The sequence below is a fragment of the Syngnathoides biaculeatus genome, chromosome 6 (assembly GCF_019802595.1).
Source record: "Syngnathoides biaculeatus isolate LvHL_M chromosome 6, ASM1980259v1, whole genome shotgun sequence".
Lineage (NCBI taxonomy): Eukaryota > Metazoa > Chordata > Actinopteri > Syngnathiformes > Syngnathidae > Syngnathoides > Syngnathoides biaculeatus.
This window is the reverse complement of record NC_084645.1, coordinates 24,815,422-24,834,535: the sequence shown is the minus strand read 5'-3', so window position 1 is coordinate 24,834,535 and position 19,114 is coordinate 24,815,422. Positions and strand designations below refer to the sequence as shown.

Sequence of the window (19,114 nt, the reverse complement as noted above, 5' to 3'; positions counted from 1 at the left end):
GTGGGGGGGGGGGGAGATTTCTGTGGTCGCATCTTGTATTTCTAATTTGTTTTTTTTAAACATGACAGCACCTGAGGGGAGGGAAAAAATTGAAAACAGAAAACTTGACAAGGTGTCAATATATTTTCTGCGCACTGACAGGCACATGTGTAGTGAGAGATCCCTGTAGCCTTGCACCGGCATCAGGAGGCATTTGCTGACACTATGACGGAATATGTATTTTAAAAAAAAATAAAAATGAAAAAAAAAAGGGGCATCCCTTCCAAGACTTGCAAACAGAACCTTAGTGAAGGGACCTCAGGCAGCTGAGAGAATTCAGGATCAGTGAAGGGATGCTGTATTTAATAGTAGTTACACTTATTAAAAATAATGTTCATGGTTTCATGTTGTTTATTTTTTTTAACATCAATATTTTAACAGAGACGTGTTCACTTTGCACAGCCAACTGCATTTGAATGGGCTTTACTCTTACAACACTGAAGTTTCACCGAAGGTTAAAATGTTATTTAGGTGCTCAACAAAATAGCGGATTAAAATAGATTTTTTTTAATATATATATATATATATATATATATATATATATATATTTAGGCTTAACTCTCTAGATACAAGGATAGCCACCAGTGCTCTCCAGACATTCTTCAGTACACCAATCCTTTGCACACCTGTTGTGTGTCCCCCCCCGTCCATCCATTCAGCAAAAATAACATTCCCCCTGAAGGAAAAACTTTTATCCCACCAAAAGAAAACAAAGCAGAATAATAAAAGTGTTTTGTTAATGTCAGTTTTGATGTCAGATTACTTTTTTTTTTTGATGTGCAAAAAAAAAAAAAATTACACTGAGTCGAGTTGAATAAAAGGCATGCTAACCACAAGTGTGAACCCATGTATGTGCGAGTTGACGCAAAGTCAGTGGTGGTGAAGTCCTCTGAGGGTCAGGACAAAAAAAAAATATATTGATTATATTATGAGGGATCCCGGATATAGTGTTTTGGGGCTTTTTTTTTTTTTTTAAATAAATGTTCCTGTTTTATTTCTATTTGAACTGCACGGCAGGCCAGATCAAACACGGTATGGTCCACAGGCACCGTAAGGTTCTCCACTCACAGTCGTTGGGCAAGTATGAGCGCGATCAGGCGTCCTTGTGGAATGGAAACAAGTGGTTCATCGGTTGAAATGTCCGAACCTCAGTCCGCCATTTTATTTTATTTATTATTATTATTATTTTTTTTTTTACATTCTACATGCCGCCTATTAAACTCCGAGCCCATGAGATGGAACATCCGAGCACCGCTGGCTCAGCGCCTATGCTGCCGAACCTTTCCCAAAACAACCTGGTGAAAACAAGTTTTGCAGTCTAGTCCAGGAAAAAAAAAATCCCTTTTGTTTGTCCACAGTGAGAATTCTGAAATTATGTGCAACTAAACTATTGTAAGAATCCAAAGAATCTGCAACAAGAGGCCAAAACAACAGCTCGGGCAGTCATGTCCCGTTTTTACAACAACTGAGTAAACGTTCTTTGACGACTGTCAATCGCCTGCACAAATGTTTTAAAATATGTTACAACAACTGTGAGGATTTCATCGTGTTGACATTTTTTTTTTTTTTTTTAAAAAGCACTAAAACAAAAGCTTCACGTCGCTAATAAATCACTCGCTCGTCTCGGACAAAATCGTAAACTTCAGTCTTGTAATGCCTTCTTGTCACTGTGTAAGTGGACAATTTGTGGCAGCTCTTTGGCTTCCTCAACACCAACAAATGATGGATCGTATTTTTCATTTTATTTATTACCATTTAGCTCACGGTTAAATAGTCGCTCTCCCTTCATCTGTCTTGAAATTGAATTATTCATTTATTCTGTAGGCAAATGTTTTTCAGTAATCCCGCCAATTTTTTTTTAACCAGACAATTTTATTCAAAATTAAAATGGTAAAAAATAAATGTCAGCTCGAGAAAATGCCATAAAGGTGCCGTAAAAGCTCTACTCACCCATTGGATATGAAGCAATCGAGATATGACCGTTTTGTCCAAGTTGAAAAAAGGAAATTATTGGAGAAGAAATGGTAACAGCCGCATTTTTGTAAAACCTCTTAATTTTCAAGACGAAAACCTGCATTTATTTTGGCCTCTTATAAAGCCAAATGACTACTTTTGAACCTGTGTAAATCCGAGCAACTCCATTGCTAATTGCCCAAATCTTACTCGATTACTTTTATAGCATTGTGGAAATGTTGGGAAGCGTTTGTGTTCATTTAATATAAAACCATCTTCTTGATGATGTTGAATCTGCAAAATTTTACCCATATACACATTAAGCGCTAATGATGCTAATAGCTCACACCAAACAATAGCATCAGTGTGGGGACCAGACAGGGGAGGAGGGGGGAGTTGTTGCCTTGGAAACGACTCATTAGCGAAGCTCAGAGGGGCTGCGACTGAGTTCGGTGGAAGGCGTGCGTTAAATGAGTATGGTTATGCCCGGCGGGGACAGACTGGTTTTGGTTCTGGGATTGGGGATGCATCTGTGGCTGCTGCAGGATGAGCACTACCCGGCTCAGGCTCTCCGTGGAAGCAAAGGCCAAATACTGGCAGCAGAGCCAGTCCTCCAAGCTTACGCCACGAGCAGAGTCCATGGAGCGCTCCGCGAACTTAATCATCATTAACGTACGCTTCAAGTCCAGCCAGTTCTGGAGGGTCGCCTGGCGCTGGCTGGAGGTGGCAGACGACATGGATCCAGAGTTGCTGCCGCAGCCCAGAGCCTGGAACAAGTCCTCGCGGGGTCCCCAGAGCAAGCACTGCAGACAGGCCCGGGCCTCGGACATGCGGATTCTTTCAGAAGGGTTAACGGTGAGCAATAAACGCGCCAGCTGCTGCAGGCCCTGTGAGTACAGCGATCGGACCGGTAGTGGCGGCAGGTCCGCCCAGGTGTATTCTCGCTCCTTCAGATCCGGCGTCTCCTCGAAGGGATTCGGCCGGTGGAGCATCTCGTAGATGAGAATCCCAGTCTGGAACTCGTCGCACTTTCGGAATTGAGTGGCTGTGATAATTTCCGGGGCCAGTCGAGATTGGTCTCGCAGAGTCCCGGGGTCGGTGGTCATGAGAGCGCTCTTCTGCTTCGCTTGGGAGAAGTTGCTGATGATGAGGCGGGCGGGGCAGGGGGAGTTGGCAATGGCGTCACTGGCAGATTTGCAGCCGCTGTTGTTGTTGGTCTCGACAGCGCCCGCTGTTCCTGGGTTGGCGGGTTGGCAATGAACCAGCAGCAGGTTCTCCAGACGGAGGTCGCAGTGCGTCACATGATAAGGCTTCATGTGCTCCAGACCCGAGCAGAGCTGGAGCAGCAGGAGGCACACCTGACGCTCATACAGGTCCGGGTTTTGGATGTGGCGGGACACGCCTTGGTGGACGAAGTCGGCAACCGTCTGGAAAGGGACCTCACGGGTGATGACCACCACTCGGCTCCTCAACCGACCTGCGGCACTCATATCAACGCCAGCCGAGGTCTCTTCTAACTCACCATTTGGATGTCTGGATTCTGTCGATTTGGTTTCTGATTTAACGTCTCTTTCTTTCAACCCATCTCTGTTCTCCTTCTCATCCCGTTCCTCCTGCGGTTCTTCCTCTTCTTCCTCCTCTTCCCAAGGGAGCATGCTGCTTGGGACGTCAGCCAGGAAATGTCCACAGTCCTGCTGAATGTTGAAGTGCAAGGCCAGGCTTTGCCTGACGGCCAGGCTGTGAAAAAACTGCTGCCGGGTCTCCTTGACTTTGCTTCGGCAGATCTGCGAAAACAAATAAATTGTTCACCTTTTCTTTAAAGTGATTAAGACAGACCTTTATCATGCCTCAAATATTTAACTTAGTATTTTATGAAGTGTGTTGTACAGGGTTAACCACAGAAGAGTGTTTTGCTCTTTCAAATTTTGTGTCAGTCTCACATTTACTGTGGATTTATCAGCACCAGCCTCATTACAAAAATATCACGAGGCAGTGAGCTCAAATAAGTACGATAGAAATAGACAGTTGGGGGAAAGTCTAATGAGGAAACGGACATTTGTGTGAGCATGATAAAAAAAAAAAAAAAAGAGAAACTCTCTTGAGGCTTCTGTTAACAGAAAAGCAAAGCTTTGAAAGGCTCTGGAGCAAAGAGACTTTCATATCCGCTATGAATAATGATACCATTCCTATCTGTTTTGTATCTTGCAGACCACACAAAGCCACGAGAACGCAGCTCTTGGTCAATACATAATAAATCCGGTCAGGGTTTTCTCTTGCACAAACTGCAATCCCAAATCAGATGCACCAATTCTAAAGTATATAGCAATAGATCCATAAATATTTTACCTTGATGGCATAGTTGACCTGTGGGTCCTTGGCGTACGAAGCGGTGTAGTAAACTGCGTCCCCAGCCTCGCAGCAAGGTTTCCCAGTGGTCAGCCTGAAGTTGGACCAGCTGTCGGTGTCGAATCTCAAGTGATCCTTTTGGCCAGCCATGAAACGATCCTCGCACTTGGACGTCAGCTTCCGCAGAGTGTCCGTGTGGAGGCCCCTGATCCTGCCAACCACCTCGTCCCAGCTGTCCAGACCGCGGTAAAGAGCGGGCCTTGAATGCTTGGGAGGGGCAGAGCCTTGTCCCGTTTTGCGATTCTTCCCAGTGAGAGATTCGGTGCTCGGGTAGACTTTGCTCTCTTTGGAGACGGCAGAAGCTACATTCGGTTGTGACATCAACGAAGACATGCTGTTAGCTGGGCGGGCTTTGCTTATAGCGACAGATGGCCGCTCCAGGGAGTCACAGCTCTCCTGATCATGGGTACTAATTGAGGAGCTCTGACTCGCCGTCTCCCAGGTGTTGTCCAAGTCATAAAGCGGGTTGGCAACGCTCAGGTTGGTGCCGCCAGGTTTGGCCTCTGCCCTCGGTCTAAAGGTTCCCTGGATGGGTTCTTTGGCAGCCAAGCTGGGCTCTGTGATGGAGCGAGGGACTACCTTTTTCGGCAGGGGAGGCGGAGTGGACTTGGGTACCGGCTGCTCGGCTAGACCCTCAAGGTCAATGGACGCCAGTGTATCATTAGATGCCTTTGTGTTGCGTGGTTGCTTAAGTGGGATCATGTTGGCTCTAGATTGACCTATAGGAGAAGAGAACGTCAATAGATAATTATAATTTATTCCTCACTGCCAACAAGTTATGTTTCTATCCCCAGGAAGCTATACTTGATTTTTGGATTGGATTTGGAGGGGGGAATACACATCACACCTTTAGAGTTTCCTGCAGTTTGACACATGAAAATTAAACTTGGCAGAAGCCACCAAAGCTAATATGACAAATGAAGGACAAGTAATTCCTCTTAGCTGATGTCAGGAGTGATGAGCTAACCTCACATGACATTTGGCTTGACAGGAGGTTGCCGGGGGTGGAACGTGTGGGAGCTGGACACAAGTCCCTCTCTACACCCTCTACTTGACTGAAGATGCACTCTTGGTCTGCAGTGAGGCTTAGAGAGGCAGCATGGAATGGCTTGAAATAGGGACCTTTTTTTTATGGAAGGGAGTGTTGGTGGAAGTGATTTGGTGAGACTGATGTGAGTGTCAGACAGACAGATGATCCAAAACAATTGTCTGATAAGATGAAGAAAAGATGAACTGATATAAAGTATAGAAATCTGTTAAAAAAAACAAACCTTGTCACACCCAGTTATTTGAGAGTAAGACGGGGGCTGCTGAGATAATTTTCCCATCATCACACTCTGGAATCATGTTAGCCTTTTACTATTAGACAGAGCTCCTCACGTGTTGGCCATCATATGAGCAAAGTAGTGGAAGCCTTAAGACAGAGCAGTCAGGGTGAAGTAAATCGGTCTTGTTAATCCTCCCTGGAACGAATATGTTTAATGGGTTTGCGGTAATCCAACCATGCCTTCCACTCTGAGATCTGTGTTTGACTTGCAGTATATACTCACTGGGTTTATTTTATTATTATTTTTTTTTTTACACGTGTACGTGTACATTGAAGTAGTACAAATGGATTCAGATTTGACCAAACGAGAGCATGTTCATTAAATATAAAAAAAACACAGTAATCTGTTATCTATAAAAGTTATTTTGGGAAAATACCTCGATAACTGAAGCTATTATACTTGAATCCACAAATTAGCAGCATCTATTCACCAATCACAAATAAAACCCACTGCAGACGATAGAGCATTAAGACGTGATGGGACTTGTTGCTGGAGTTCGGTCGCACGCTGCCAACATGAAAACCAAGATAAAGGCGATAAAATATGAGTGGGAGGGTTGAACGAATGACTACCACAACACCTAATAGCAAGCAAGCAAAAAAAACAAAAACACGAGCAATGAGGGATGAACACACCACATTCAATTGACAAACAAGCCTACCTCAAGCCCTCCGACGTCTCCCAGTTTTAAGAGAAATGCAGGGACACTGAAATGTTTCTGTTTTTCTATCCCAGAGAGGCCTCTGATGCCAACGGACAGGCTAAGAGCTCCCACTAAAACTGGAGCTTGCTCCCTGAATGAGGCGGCAAGCGCTGTGCCTCCCACTGCTTGATGCTCAGTTATTAACAAGTGAGAGAGTCAAAGACTTACATGCGATCAGTGAAATGTGATCAAACATGCACACCAAATAGCAAAGGATTTTTTTCAGTTTTTAAAAAAACCACAAACATGCGAAGCGATTTTACCATTATCACCTCAGGCAATTGTTCTCAGTTGGAAGAAAAGGATTGATTAATGCTCTCTGGGTTCATAGTGAAGTCGTGCGTTGTCACTATCTTTGGGTCATGTTCACTAGTTCTTAAGAAAAGCTGGAATATGAGAACCAGTGACGAATCTGCGTGACAATTTAAGGATTGGGTAATGTCAGAAACAACAAGATTGTTTCATTCACGGGGTGTCTGGATTCACCCTTAAATATTGGGTAGAGAGAGTGCGGAATCTATTTCATACACGTCCTAGACCAGGGGTGCTCAACGCGTCGATCACGAGGCGGTCTTATCGCGGGATGGCATGCCAAAAAAAAAAAAAGATGTCAGCCAATTTTCCCTCTAAACTGCGCGTGTGCGCAATTGTTCACTGCTGATGCAGTCTCTTCGCAGATATTCTGCATTGCGTGCAAAAATAATAATAATAATAATGCAATAAAAATTGAAAGTATATCATGCAGCTATTCAGTTTGTGGAATTTTGCAATGTGATTCAATGAGTGAGGGATGACTGGTTGTTACAGCTAACGGCACAATTCACATACGTACTGTACAAAAGAAGAAGCCACTGGTTTCTTTTAGGCCGCACACGGAACTCTAACAACGACCGCTGCTGCTCCACCACGCACTCTTTTTCCTAGCTTACACCCCAACCCCCACTCTTAAAGACGTACACTCACAATTACAAATGTTACAGTACTTACGCAGCCTATCAATGTGTTTTTATAATGACAGCGTCCACCACTGCTGCTTTAGTTAGCAACACAGTCTGGGCAACATCGAGCAAAGACGAGCTAGACATTCTGCTCATGTTTACTTTCGATATTAATGGAGAAAGTTAAAAAAGAAATGCTGTCATTTTAAGATGCAATGACTGTCGGATTATGTGAATAATCGAAGCAAAAAGGGGTTAAACTGAACGAGATTTTCTCTATTCCAAGTGTGTAAGGTCTGGTCTGAAAGCCAAAGTAGAAAGTGCAGGAGGATGAGATGGTGTGTAATTTTAAAATTCCACCTTAGCACAGCCTGATCCAGGATGAAAGCACAGACAATACAATCCACAAAAAGCTAATTCTGTATTTTAAATATAACAAACGGTTTGAGAGCATCATCATATCCCCCCTTGCCGGGAGCTCGCGAGTGGCTGGCTGCTTGAAAAGTAGATATTGGGGTAAAAAAGTAATTCCTAACAAAAAGGAAACTATAGGGTAGACTTGGAAGGACAACATACAAACTGAATGTTCAACGACGAACTAAGAGGTGGTTTCTAAAGACATGGAAGTCTGGGCTTCACTCCCTTGACAAATGTAACAAAGACCAGGTGAGTGGAATAAAATTGATGCACTCGTCAAGACTGGGAATCCCACAAATGCACCTCCACCTTGTCTTCTCAATCCCAATTTGGATCAGTACCAAATTGTACATCATCGTATAACAACAATGTGGCTGGCAGTGAATAAGTTAATCACAGGGACATGTAAGAACATTTTAGGCTCTGCAATAAAATGGAACTGCTTCCTCCTTGGCTCATTTATTGTCATAAGCGCCAAACATCTCGAACTCTGCTGATGTACCAACAATGCATGCTCTCCTATCCACTACAAATAAGTGGACCAAAGTGCAATAAAAACACCTGACCCGCACATATTACCACCACCACATAACCACACTTGCCCATGTTAGCCGACTGTGCAATCCCGCTCCACAAACCCTACACTCACTCCACCGCATTGTTCTCTCCCACACACACACACCACACACACACACACACACAACACACACACACACACACACACACACACACACACACACACACACACACACACACACACACACCACACACACACACACACACACACACACACACACCTCTATATTTCAGCAAACATCCCCTCCGCACACAAATGGTTTAACGTTTCAAGTGGTCAGTTATGTATGCCTGACAGGTATGACTAACATTCTTCCCACTTTCAAAGTACTAATACGCATATTATCGCGCAGCCAATGACGAGTCTAACGGGTACTTTTCTGGGAAATGTTCAAATCAAACTCTGACTGTCAAGCTGAGAAAAATATTCAGAGACTCAAAACAGGTTAAGATGGAAGAAGATAAAGAAAAACAAAAGATTCTCCTTGTAGAGTAGAAATCATTTAAAAAAGGAAGTGGACATGTGGTTGCCTGCTATCTTGAAATTTCTGTTTCTATGGTGACGTCTAAATTTGGTCACATGCTTCTGACGCAAAAAAAGAAACTGAATAATAGAAACTATTATTGAAGAGGACAGAAAATATATTATTCACTATGCCGCCAAAGTACTCAATGTTTGAACGCAAGTTGTTGGGTGCGCTGTCTAAAACTTTTCCAACACTTCCAGTCAGGAGTAACTGTGAAACAATGTGAGGGTTTCTGTCACAAAATATATTTTTGAAAGCATTCCAGCATGCCAGGTAGGGAGTTGTGACAGCTTTGCACTCAAGCAGGTTTAGCTCTGCATGTGGGCAGATCTAAAAAGCCGCATCGAGCAAGGCAACCGATAAACCTGACTCAGTTACAACAGTTCTCTCGGGAAGAATCGGCCAGGATTCCAGCAGAGTAGTCAGAAGCTTGTGGAAGGTTACCCAAAACGTTTGACACAAGTCATGCAGTTCAAAGCAAATGCTACTCCATACTAAGGAAATGTATGTTAACTTTTGACCACCAAGAAAATAATATTAAATTCTCTCTCTTATTATTGTAGCATTTAACAGAATTAAATAATATTGGTGATCCTGACTGCCCTGAATCAGGACAGGTTCAGTCTGATTTGACTTCAGACAGTGATTCAAAAAATGAATGAATTGTGTGTTTTTGCACAGTGTATGTAACCTTCTGGGTTCAACTGTATGTCGAAGCACAAAATATTGGTTTTAAATGATGGATCACCTGATGGTTAAGCTTAGTCAGGTCAATTTAATTTGAATTGCTTAGTGTATGTAATTTTTTTTTTATTAGTTTGTCTCTCCTTGTCCGTTTAGTTATCTACACTTGCTGTTATTTTGTTATAGGTCCGTTATGTCGAGCCACTTTGTAAATGTGTCATTTGTTCATTCATTCATATTCTGCTCCACTTCTCGGCAGTGGGGTCGTGGGCATGCTGGAGCCTATCCCAGCTATTTTGGGCCGCGATGCGGGATTCACCCTGAACTGGTCGCCAGCCAATCGCAGGGAACATATAAACAACCAACTATTCACACTAACATTCATACCTATGGCCGATTTGCTGTCTTCAATTAACCTATCCTGCATGTTTTGGGGATGTGGGAGGAAAACTTTGGCACAGGGAAAACATTCAAAATGCACACAGTCGGGATTTGAACCATGGTCCTCAGAACTGTGAGGCAGATATGCTAACCAGTCCGTTTTATAAGGTACTCTATAAGCAAAATTATAAAATTTGGTGTCTAATGGACAAATTCCTCTTAAAAACAATGGAAACAACATGAAACTCATCCTGCAGGTTTTATTCTTACCGAGGTTACTGTAGGTGGCACTGCACTGGCTGGATGCAGGCGAGTGCGAGTGATGAGATTGATTCCCGTCATCCTCTGGCTCCCCGAGGCTGCCGCTGCGCTCGGGGGCCTGGGCAGCGTGGTTGGCGTGGGCCTCTTTGCCCTCCCCAAGCACCAGGCCCAGATTCACTCTGGCAGGGAGGGGAGTGATGCTGGGCAGTTCGCGAGCCACCGCATTGTTGGCACTGACTGGTACCTGGCTGCAGATAAAAGAGAAAAGGATGACATGACTAGCCAAAGAATATGTTTAGGGGAATATGTTTCCTACTTCCCATTGTTTGCCACAATTGAAGTCATTACAATAGTGGTATCATATAAATGACTGGGGGCATTTAATCAAATGCAGAGAGTAAAAAAATGTGTTTATTTGTAGTAAAGATATTTAATATGATTATCTGCTTATCATGTGGACTGATGCATAACTATCAGATCTCCCATTTCACTCCCTCTCTGTTTTTTTTTTTTCATTGCACCCTTTTAAAAACTTTGTTCTGTTCGACTGTCATTATCAATAAATACCGATCAGAATACAAAGAAACGACAGTGGCACCTTAAAAAAAAAAAGTCCAATGTGGTACAATAAAACTGTCCCCGCATAAAAATCACACAGAAAAATTAGACAAAAAAGGAAAAAAAAAAAAGATTAGGTGTTAAGTTAAATTTTTTTTCAGGATTTAAGTAAATACAGTAAGGTAAATTTCAACAGCCAGTGTTGTACAAAACGTTCCTCCCCATAGTTGGACAGAAAAAAAGAAGTCCCTGTTTGTCTTCAGTTTTGCACTGTGGCGAATTCTTATCAATTCTAAGCTGTAGTTTTGACCATATTAATGAATGATTAACTCAAATTGAGACTAAAACCTAACCAAAAAAAGGAACGAGGTCATAGTCAGGTTATGGGCGCAAGGGGTAGTCACTGTTGAGACACTCTGAAAGGTTTGAATTATCCCAAACCTGATTAGTCATTTTCTCCGGGAGACATTTCGATTAGTTGGTCTGCATGACTAATGAATGATACCGTCACGGGAAAAAGTCCCGGGCCTGCACATGTATTGTTCTTTTTCCCATAAACATGAAACGTATGTATTGGCACTAACTAAGTCAATTAGTAACTGAAAAGTTGTCACACTATAAGTATGTAACACTCCTGACATTTAACATAAAGGTGGTGGAGGAGCTAACTGGTGACTAACCGGAAAAGATGGGACCATACATTGTCATTAGAGACAATACTGTATAAGCAGGCTGACCTGAACATGTTGATAGAAAACACATTGCAGGTTCTGTGCTATATACATGCTAAAAAAAAAAAAAGTAACAAATAGCCAATGTATTCATGTGCTACAATTAATTGTCAAATCCAGAAATAAAAGTAAAAAAAAAACACCACAAATCACATACAGTAAGGCTGCGGTGCCCGAACAGCGAGTGTAGAGGGAAGATCAAATATACAGCTGGAGGGACCTTGACACAAGAAATACCTTTATGGCTGCTACACGTTTCACGATCAGGACCTGACTTGTTGAGGCGGCATGAAACAGCTTTAACTCACTTTTCACTCTCTTTTCTTCTCTTCTAATCTAGGCCTTAGATGAATATCCTTTTATTTAAAATCTTACAAACAAAAACTATTATTGCTCAACAACCCCACAATATACAAAACACAGAAGTAACAGATGCAAGATTGAAATGTGTTTCTCACCCACTGTACTGGCTTACACAGCTTCCCATCTGTGAATCTTCGCTACAAACGCAGAGACGAAGTCACATTATGAGGCGAGATATAATTGGCCTAAAGTGGAGGCCTTTTCCCGCTCGTCTTTGACCCGTCGTATCCCCCTTCTCCCTCGCTAACTGTTCCTACCTGTCTAAGGTGATGTTTGCTCGCTAGCACTGACGAGCACGCCCACTATGAGCCAATAAAACAGCCTCAGTCAGAAAAAACAAAACAAAACGATGCAGAGTTAACCCTTCATGTGGCGAGAGCGAGTGGTCTGTAGAGCGACCTGTGTGTGGCTTGTTGATTTGTTATCACTGATGGACTGGTTTGTGTACGCAGTGACAGCTCAGGTTTTCCCGAGCTGCTGTAAAATGGCTGGAATGTACTGCCATTTGACAGACACACCGCAAAGTCGGAATAAGGCAAGCATTCTTGAAAAAAATAAACTCAAAATCTCAGGTACCTTTGTGTAAACTCTCCTTAACCTTTAAGATAGCTGACTAAATCGGAGAAGACCTGCATTAACATTCCACCGGCACAGTGTCTGCACTTGAACACATTTCATCCCACACTATTGGAACATAAAAAAACCACAAAGAAGTTGCTAGAGATAACCAACAAAAGAGCGTTCCAAGTAAATGAGCGAGTTACCCATTTAGGCATTTGTAGAAAATGCAGTAAACTGCAAGCTCAGAAAGGAATTTTAAAGAAGCTAAAATAGATAAAACGGTTGAGTATTTGTACATCCTTTATTCTAGTAGCGCTATATTCTAAGAGTATTCAAAATACCGGATCGATACATTTTAATTTATTCTGACATTCGAAAGGGTATCCATCCATTACTCCCACCCTGTGATTTACTTTTAGTGTCACTATATTTGTCCAAAATCAAATTCTATATTCTGCAAAAAGCAATTTAGTATCATAATATTGGGGTAAGGATAGTGAAATGTGATAATTACTGGAGAAATACCTTATGTTGCTGACAGGGGCAACAGCATTGGGCTCCAATGTTGGTGCTTGTCGCCCTGGACTCAAAGTTCTGGACTCCTCACCGTCGCAGGGTGTCAGTAGTGCAGTCTCCTTACATTCTTCTACTTGTAGTTCTCCTTCTCCGCTTGCGGTGCTGCCAGTTTCCATTTTGTAGGTAAAAACAATGGTCGGTTTCTGAGTGGGATCCTCTGGTTTTGCCTCAGAGAACCAGTGTCGCTGCTGAATCGGTGGCGGTGGAAGCATGTGAATGACGGTTCCGTCCAGGCCAACCAGCTTGCCCTTTTCCTTTTCTTTTTCTGTCTTCTCTCTCTGCTCGTCCTCATCTTTCCGCCGACGGAAAAAACTCTTGAATGAGATCCACCGCTTGGGTTTTGAACTCTCCGTTTGATTACGCCTCCCTTCTCCATTCAGACGACTTTCACCTTCACTGGAGCGCAAAGGGGAACTGGAAGCAGAGCTCTTTGCCCAGTTGCTAAAATGTCTCTGGAGGATGTTCGAAGCATGATAAGGGGAAGATGTAGACCTGGGAGGGGGGAAAGGGGCATTAGGCTCTGACCGGCTTGTGGAGATGGGTACAGCAGCAGAGGCACTCTGAGATTTAGACAAAACTTTGGAGATAGTGTCTTTTACAGGTTTGGGAACACTTCCATCATTTGGAGAAAACAGTGACTTGGGTCGTGTGAGGGTCTCCTTCATGGCATCAGGTGGAACGGCGTAAAGTTCCTCAGAACTGAAGGTTTTGTCTTGGGCTGAGGGTGACTCTGGAGGAGACTGGGGAGGTTGGATAGAGGCCACAATCTCTGAGAGAACAACACTGGCATCCTTTGAAAGGTTTAACACTGCCGCTGAAGAGGAAGACTGTTCCGTCAGTTTATCATGACTAAAATTGCGTGTTACCACACTGGCAGAAAGGGTACTTTTAGGTGGGGTTTCAGCTAGAAAGAGGGCAGAATTTGTTGTTGTAGTGGGTGAAACAGCGCCAACCGGGGAGCTGAAATGAGTGCTTGTCACAGTGCTTGGGTCTGTAGTGGTTCTAGGTTGTAAATTGGGTACTTTTATTGCTGCTTCAACTGAAGCTTTTGTTTCCTCCAAAGATGCTCCTTCAGATGTGCCTCTGCCAGAGAGGGTTTTGTCTGTTGAGGTTGATTGGACACTCTCAGAGGACCCAATCTCTTCGTAGGTATGGCTGGTCACCCGACTACCAATCCCTTTTGCCTGTGTCAACTCCCCATGGAGTCCCAGGAAGCTCTTGTACACAGCTAAGTTGTCATAAGCACTTGGATTTATAACAATTGGTACCTTAACAGCATTCTTGGAGCTGCGAGCGTATGCCGGCTCATCTCGGATGATAATTGGGAAAGGAGGCATGCCTGCATTGTTGAAACTGTTGAACTTAATCTCTGATAAATTAGGGGATTTCACAGGTACAGTTCGGGATGAAGACAACCCAGAAACTGGAGACGTAGGAGCTGATTTGTGGCTGAATGGTTGATAAGCAACAGACTGGCCTGCGGTGCTCCCATTTCCCAAATCAACTTTGGGGATCTTTTGACGAGGACTTGTGCTTGATGTCCATACTTCTTGGTAACGCATGCACCCTAATTTTCTTCGAGAAACATTTGGATGACCAACAGATGTGGCTGAGGTTGGCAAAACTGATGACTGAGACAGTGGTTGACCCACAGGAGTGCTAGAAAATGATGTTGGGCTGGAGGGCATTGTCTGTTTTTTGTGCTTTGAAGTTAAATCCACTAAATGTTCATCTTTGTTGGTCATGGAAGCGGACACATCCACGACAGTGTAAGGTTTACAAATTAGTGATTTTTCCAAATTTACAACACGGTATGGTTTTGCCTGCTCCTCTGTGGGACTAAAACTGATAGTAACTGGTTGGCCTGGAAGGGCTTGCGGCATTGACGCTGATTGATCCTGATCATCCAATCTGATAGCCAAAACAGCCTTGTGTGTTTCCATAACCTTGACGGGACTCAGTGCTCGGTTAGCAGCCTCTTTTTTCACAGGAGAAGAGCAGGGAATAGGGGATTTGACAGATGCGGGGGATTGCAATCCATTTCGATGAGCACACGACACATTACTCTCACTGCTGGATGCAGTCTGAGAATCTTCTGGAATAGATGAAGATGAGCCCGGAGAAATTGTGGACTCTGAATTTGTAAGGAAACCACTACCTTGATTGTCATGAGGTCCGTAACATGGAATAACTCCAGTGGAATCCATGGAGGGATAACCATTCAAAATTTCATCGTAACTATCATCGTAGTCCACTGCACAAATCCGTTGTAAAGAACGATTACGAAGTGGAACAGTATTCCACTTTTTGCTTGCAGCAAAGGGCACCGGAGACAAGGTGGCAGCACGGAAATTTGCAAATCGTGGCTGTCCTCTCATACGGATCTCCATCGCAAGTAACTCTTCATCACTTTCATCCCAGCTTTCGTGCTCATCATCTCCATCAGACTCTTCTTCCTCCTCATCATCATCATCGTCGTCGTCGTCATCATCATCTTCCCCTTCACTTGAAAATTCAGGGTAGCAGAAGCGACCACCTTCTGTGCTGATTATCTCAGTGCTATCACTCAGAGATACACGTTTTTGACTAGTACTACCACTACCACCACTAATGCAACTTCCCATAGCCAAACAGCTAGCAGCTGGAAGGCCTCTTTCTAAAGACCTTTGGTATGAGCTATTGATCCGGCCCCAAAATAAATCTTTTGAAACAGGTGTTAGGCTTGGTCCAGGGCTTAACCCAGCAATCTCTTTTAACACATCAGTCAGTCCGCTGTTGTTGTTTTTGCCACCCGGGGTCCTTTGACTAAGGTGCTCATAACTCTGAATTTCATCCATGCCAACCTCTCCTTCGTTGTTATTATTGGTACTGCTGGTCCTCTTACAGTTCAGTCCATTGCGATTCCAGATCATAAAAGCTGAAGTTTTGCCTGGCTCAAGGACATTTGTTGGACTCTGCATATTGCCATTAGAACTCGATCCTAACAAAGAGCATGGCAGCATCATAGTGGGCTTAACAGCGATAGTTGGTTTCTTTGCCACTGGTGGACGGAGGTGTCCTGAGCGGGCAGTCCCAGTGCCAGCCCTCTGGGAGTTATTGGCCAGGTTTGAGTTGACTCTATTCCCGGCATGGGCTGGGTTCTGTTGTTGAGATGTTGGAAGTCTGTGCTCAGACCGAGGCTTGACCCCACCACTCAGGGTGTAGTGAAGACTCTTTGGCTTAAAGCAGTTCTTGCATTCGCCCGGCTTCCACACATGCTCAGTGAATGTGCTGCAGGCCGACATGGCTGCTGATCCACAGTTTGCCTCCAGTCAGTGGACAGGAAACCCCTCCATGAATACGTTGACTACAGGAACCAAATGTAGTTCAATAATGGAACCTGTAAATCTCAAACGAGAGGGTATTGGACCTGCAATAGAAAACAGAAGAGAAAGGCACAGTTAATCATTTATGGTTGGTGTAAAAAAAAAAAAGTGTTAAAACAACTGGATTTACCGAGTGTTATTATCCAAATTTAGTTTGCCTAATAACACGATACAATGAGGGCTGGATCAAAAATGAAGCTGATCCTGTGTGATAGAAAGAAAATTATTCAAAGAGCTAGTGCTACATATTGTCTCCAATAGATGGCAAACTTTCTCTACTTCTATTCTGAGGGAAACCAATCAGATGTATCCAATTTAGCACATAGGAGATCAAATCAAAAACAAAAATGGGGAAGCGGTAAAGTAGATTAAGAGTGTTTTGGTTGTAATATTCAAGGCTGAGCAATTATTCACGTACTGTACTGATACTGCCTGTGAATCCTAAAATGCATTACAAAAATAAATTACCAGCTTTTCATGCTCAATTTACAGTGGAGGCAAATGACTAGGTTACAATATTTCTACATCCACCAATCATCTATCTGTCCCAGATATAACTGTATACATACAGGATTTGGACAGGGATGCAAAGGCCATTTGTATGCCCAAAGCTCAAATATTTCCCGTCAGTGCTCGGTAAAAATAAGGTAGGAGAGTCGAGACCATTACTGACACAATCATTCCGTAGTTCAGTGATGAAAATCCTAAAAATCTGCCATAACAGTTTAGTGCTTCAGATCCTGGCCATCCGCCAAAAGAATTGACTGCTATCCGTGTACGACTTTCATTATGTAACAAGATATTATGCAACATAATTGACTCATGATGAATTACGGCAGAAAAAAAAAAAAAATCACATCAAACAAAATTCAATTACAGATGCATTCCCCGAGTACAAAAAAAAATCATTTTAGAATGCAATTTAACAAAAACAGGAGATATGAGCATATTGGCATCTGTTATGTAGGTGGAATTTACCTTAACTATGTCATACTGATGCTGTCTAGCAGTCAGTTTAGTGTGATTGTAATCTCAGAAGTTTTCCCCTCACTTATCAACTCATGAACAAATTTGAACTTTATGAATATGATGCTTTAAAGGGGAAGTCCGGGGATTAAAGGGGAAGTCCGGGGATTGAATTAACAATGTATCCGATAGGTCATGTCATATGTACTGTTCCTAGAACATTTGAGCTTAATCAGATATCATTAACGGTTGTTTTGAGAATATTTTTAATTGGCAATTTTGAATGCTCCCAGTCGCCGCCATTTTGGCGAGTCACATGACCTATGTGCACAGAGAAATATTGCCGATTTGTCGTGTCTTCACATGCGGTACCACCACGATCGGACACGGTAAAATACCTTACTGTATCACAAAATTTTGTCATAATTCGGATAGAAATAATCCGCGGAATGTTGGGTGGCATGTTCTGCCCAATAAGAAAAAAGAATAATTTAAGGACCGTTAATTCAATCCCCGGACTTTAACAGTCGAAACCAGTTTTACTAGATTTTTCAGAGCATTTAATTCTACCATTGGACTAGGAAAGAGTGTGGAATATTTACTTAATATGCAAAACTGTATCCCTGGATCACCAATATCATCTTGCTCGTAATGCGTCAAAAACAAGGCAGCATCACTATTTGCAATTAATATAACTCATTTGTACAGTTTTGCATCAACCCCATGCGATTCAGTTTTTTAATAACCTTGTGCTTCCAAATACAGTACACTAATCAAAGCTGAAAGAGCGATCGCAAAATTCAGGGAAGGGCATTTTTATCGATTTAGGGTTAAGAATTATATCGATCAACTTATTTTCCAGATGGAAAAAGGGAGGCATTTATTTGTCTTGGATGATGCACAATATTTAATAATGTGAACGACACTGCTTTGGGCTACACGTTACAGTATTTCAACATGTATTTTTTTGTTTTTGAGCAAATGAGTTCCTGATTAAACAATGTGGTAATTTGTCTCACGTTGTTTTGACCCACTTAGCTTCCATAGCCAAATAACAACTTCAAAGGCTTTCAAGTACAGCAGGAGGAAATATAATTTTGTGACATTTTGCGAAAATATATTGTCTTGGTTGACAAAAAAAAAAAGCCAATTGTGCTTCAGGAGGTGTATCAAAACAGTTCCAGGACTGGTCTCAAAAAATAATATACTGTATTGTAAAGTACGAGTTTGCCCCTTCAATGTGGACCAGATAATCAAGCAACACGAGAAGAGGCCTGGCAGATTCAGCATGACAATACGCTAACTCAAGATGCTCAGTGCAAGTTTGTCCTTTCTCCCAAGCTCAAGGAAATCATCAACTAAAAGCATGGACAACATCAAGATGGCTGTGAGAATGGAGCTATGGAGGATCCGGAAGACTCTTTCCAGGAGTGGAATTGGCAGAGGAGGACGTGAAAGTGCTGTAAGACTACAGGGGGATTACTTTGAAAGGGGGAAAACTTGCAGTTTGGATTTGAAATCTACATTTTGTGACACCAGTCCTGGAACATTTCTGTCACACCTTTAACAAACAACTCTGCGCATCGTCAGTCAACCAGGCTTGCTGTACGTCTCTGTCCCTCGTTCTTAACTGTTGATGTCTTATCATCCAAACACTGTGCCAACAGTATCAGAAATCCTGCATACCATCTCCCCGTGCTCTAGTTTTCAGCTTTCAGCCTCCGCTATTCTACTACGGTTTTGTGACTGGGCTTAGAGAGCTCGCAGGCCTTCTCAATTAC

General features: G+C 42.9%; 1 protein-coding gene across 6 annotated transcripts in view; it reads right to left on the bottom strand.

The window, feature by feature from the left end:
• Window positions 1-63: 63 nt before the first annotated feature.
• The window catches only part of peak1 (pseudopodium-enriched atypical kinase 1), a 64,102-nt gene continuing 45,051 nt past the window's right edge, over window positions 64-19,114 (bottom strand). For 5 of the 6 annotated variants that reach the window (XM_061823453.1, XM_061823452.1, XM_061823456.1 and 2 more), the window contains 4 exons: window positions 12,952-16,411; window positions 10,223-10,461; window positions 4,339-5,117; window positions 64-3,776 (listed from right to left, as the gene is read on the bottom strand). In XM_061823453.1, the coding sequence (XP_061679437.1) occupies window positions 2,421-3,776; window positions 4,339-5,117; window positions 10,223-10,461; window positions 12,952-16,286 (5,709 nt within the window). In that variant the 5' untranslated portion in view covers window positions 16,287-16,411 and the 3' untranslated portion in view covers window positions 64-2,420. Of the gene's footprint in view, window positions 3,777-4,338; window positions 5,118-10,222; window positions 10,462-12,951; window positions 16,412-16,497; window positions 16,572-19,114 lie in introns of all 6 variants that reach the window. The other variant, XM_061823454.1, reaches the window with a different exon arrangement.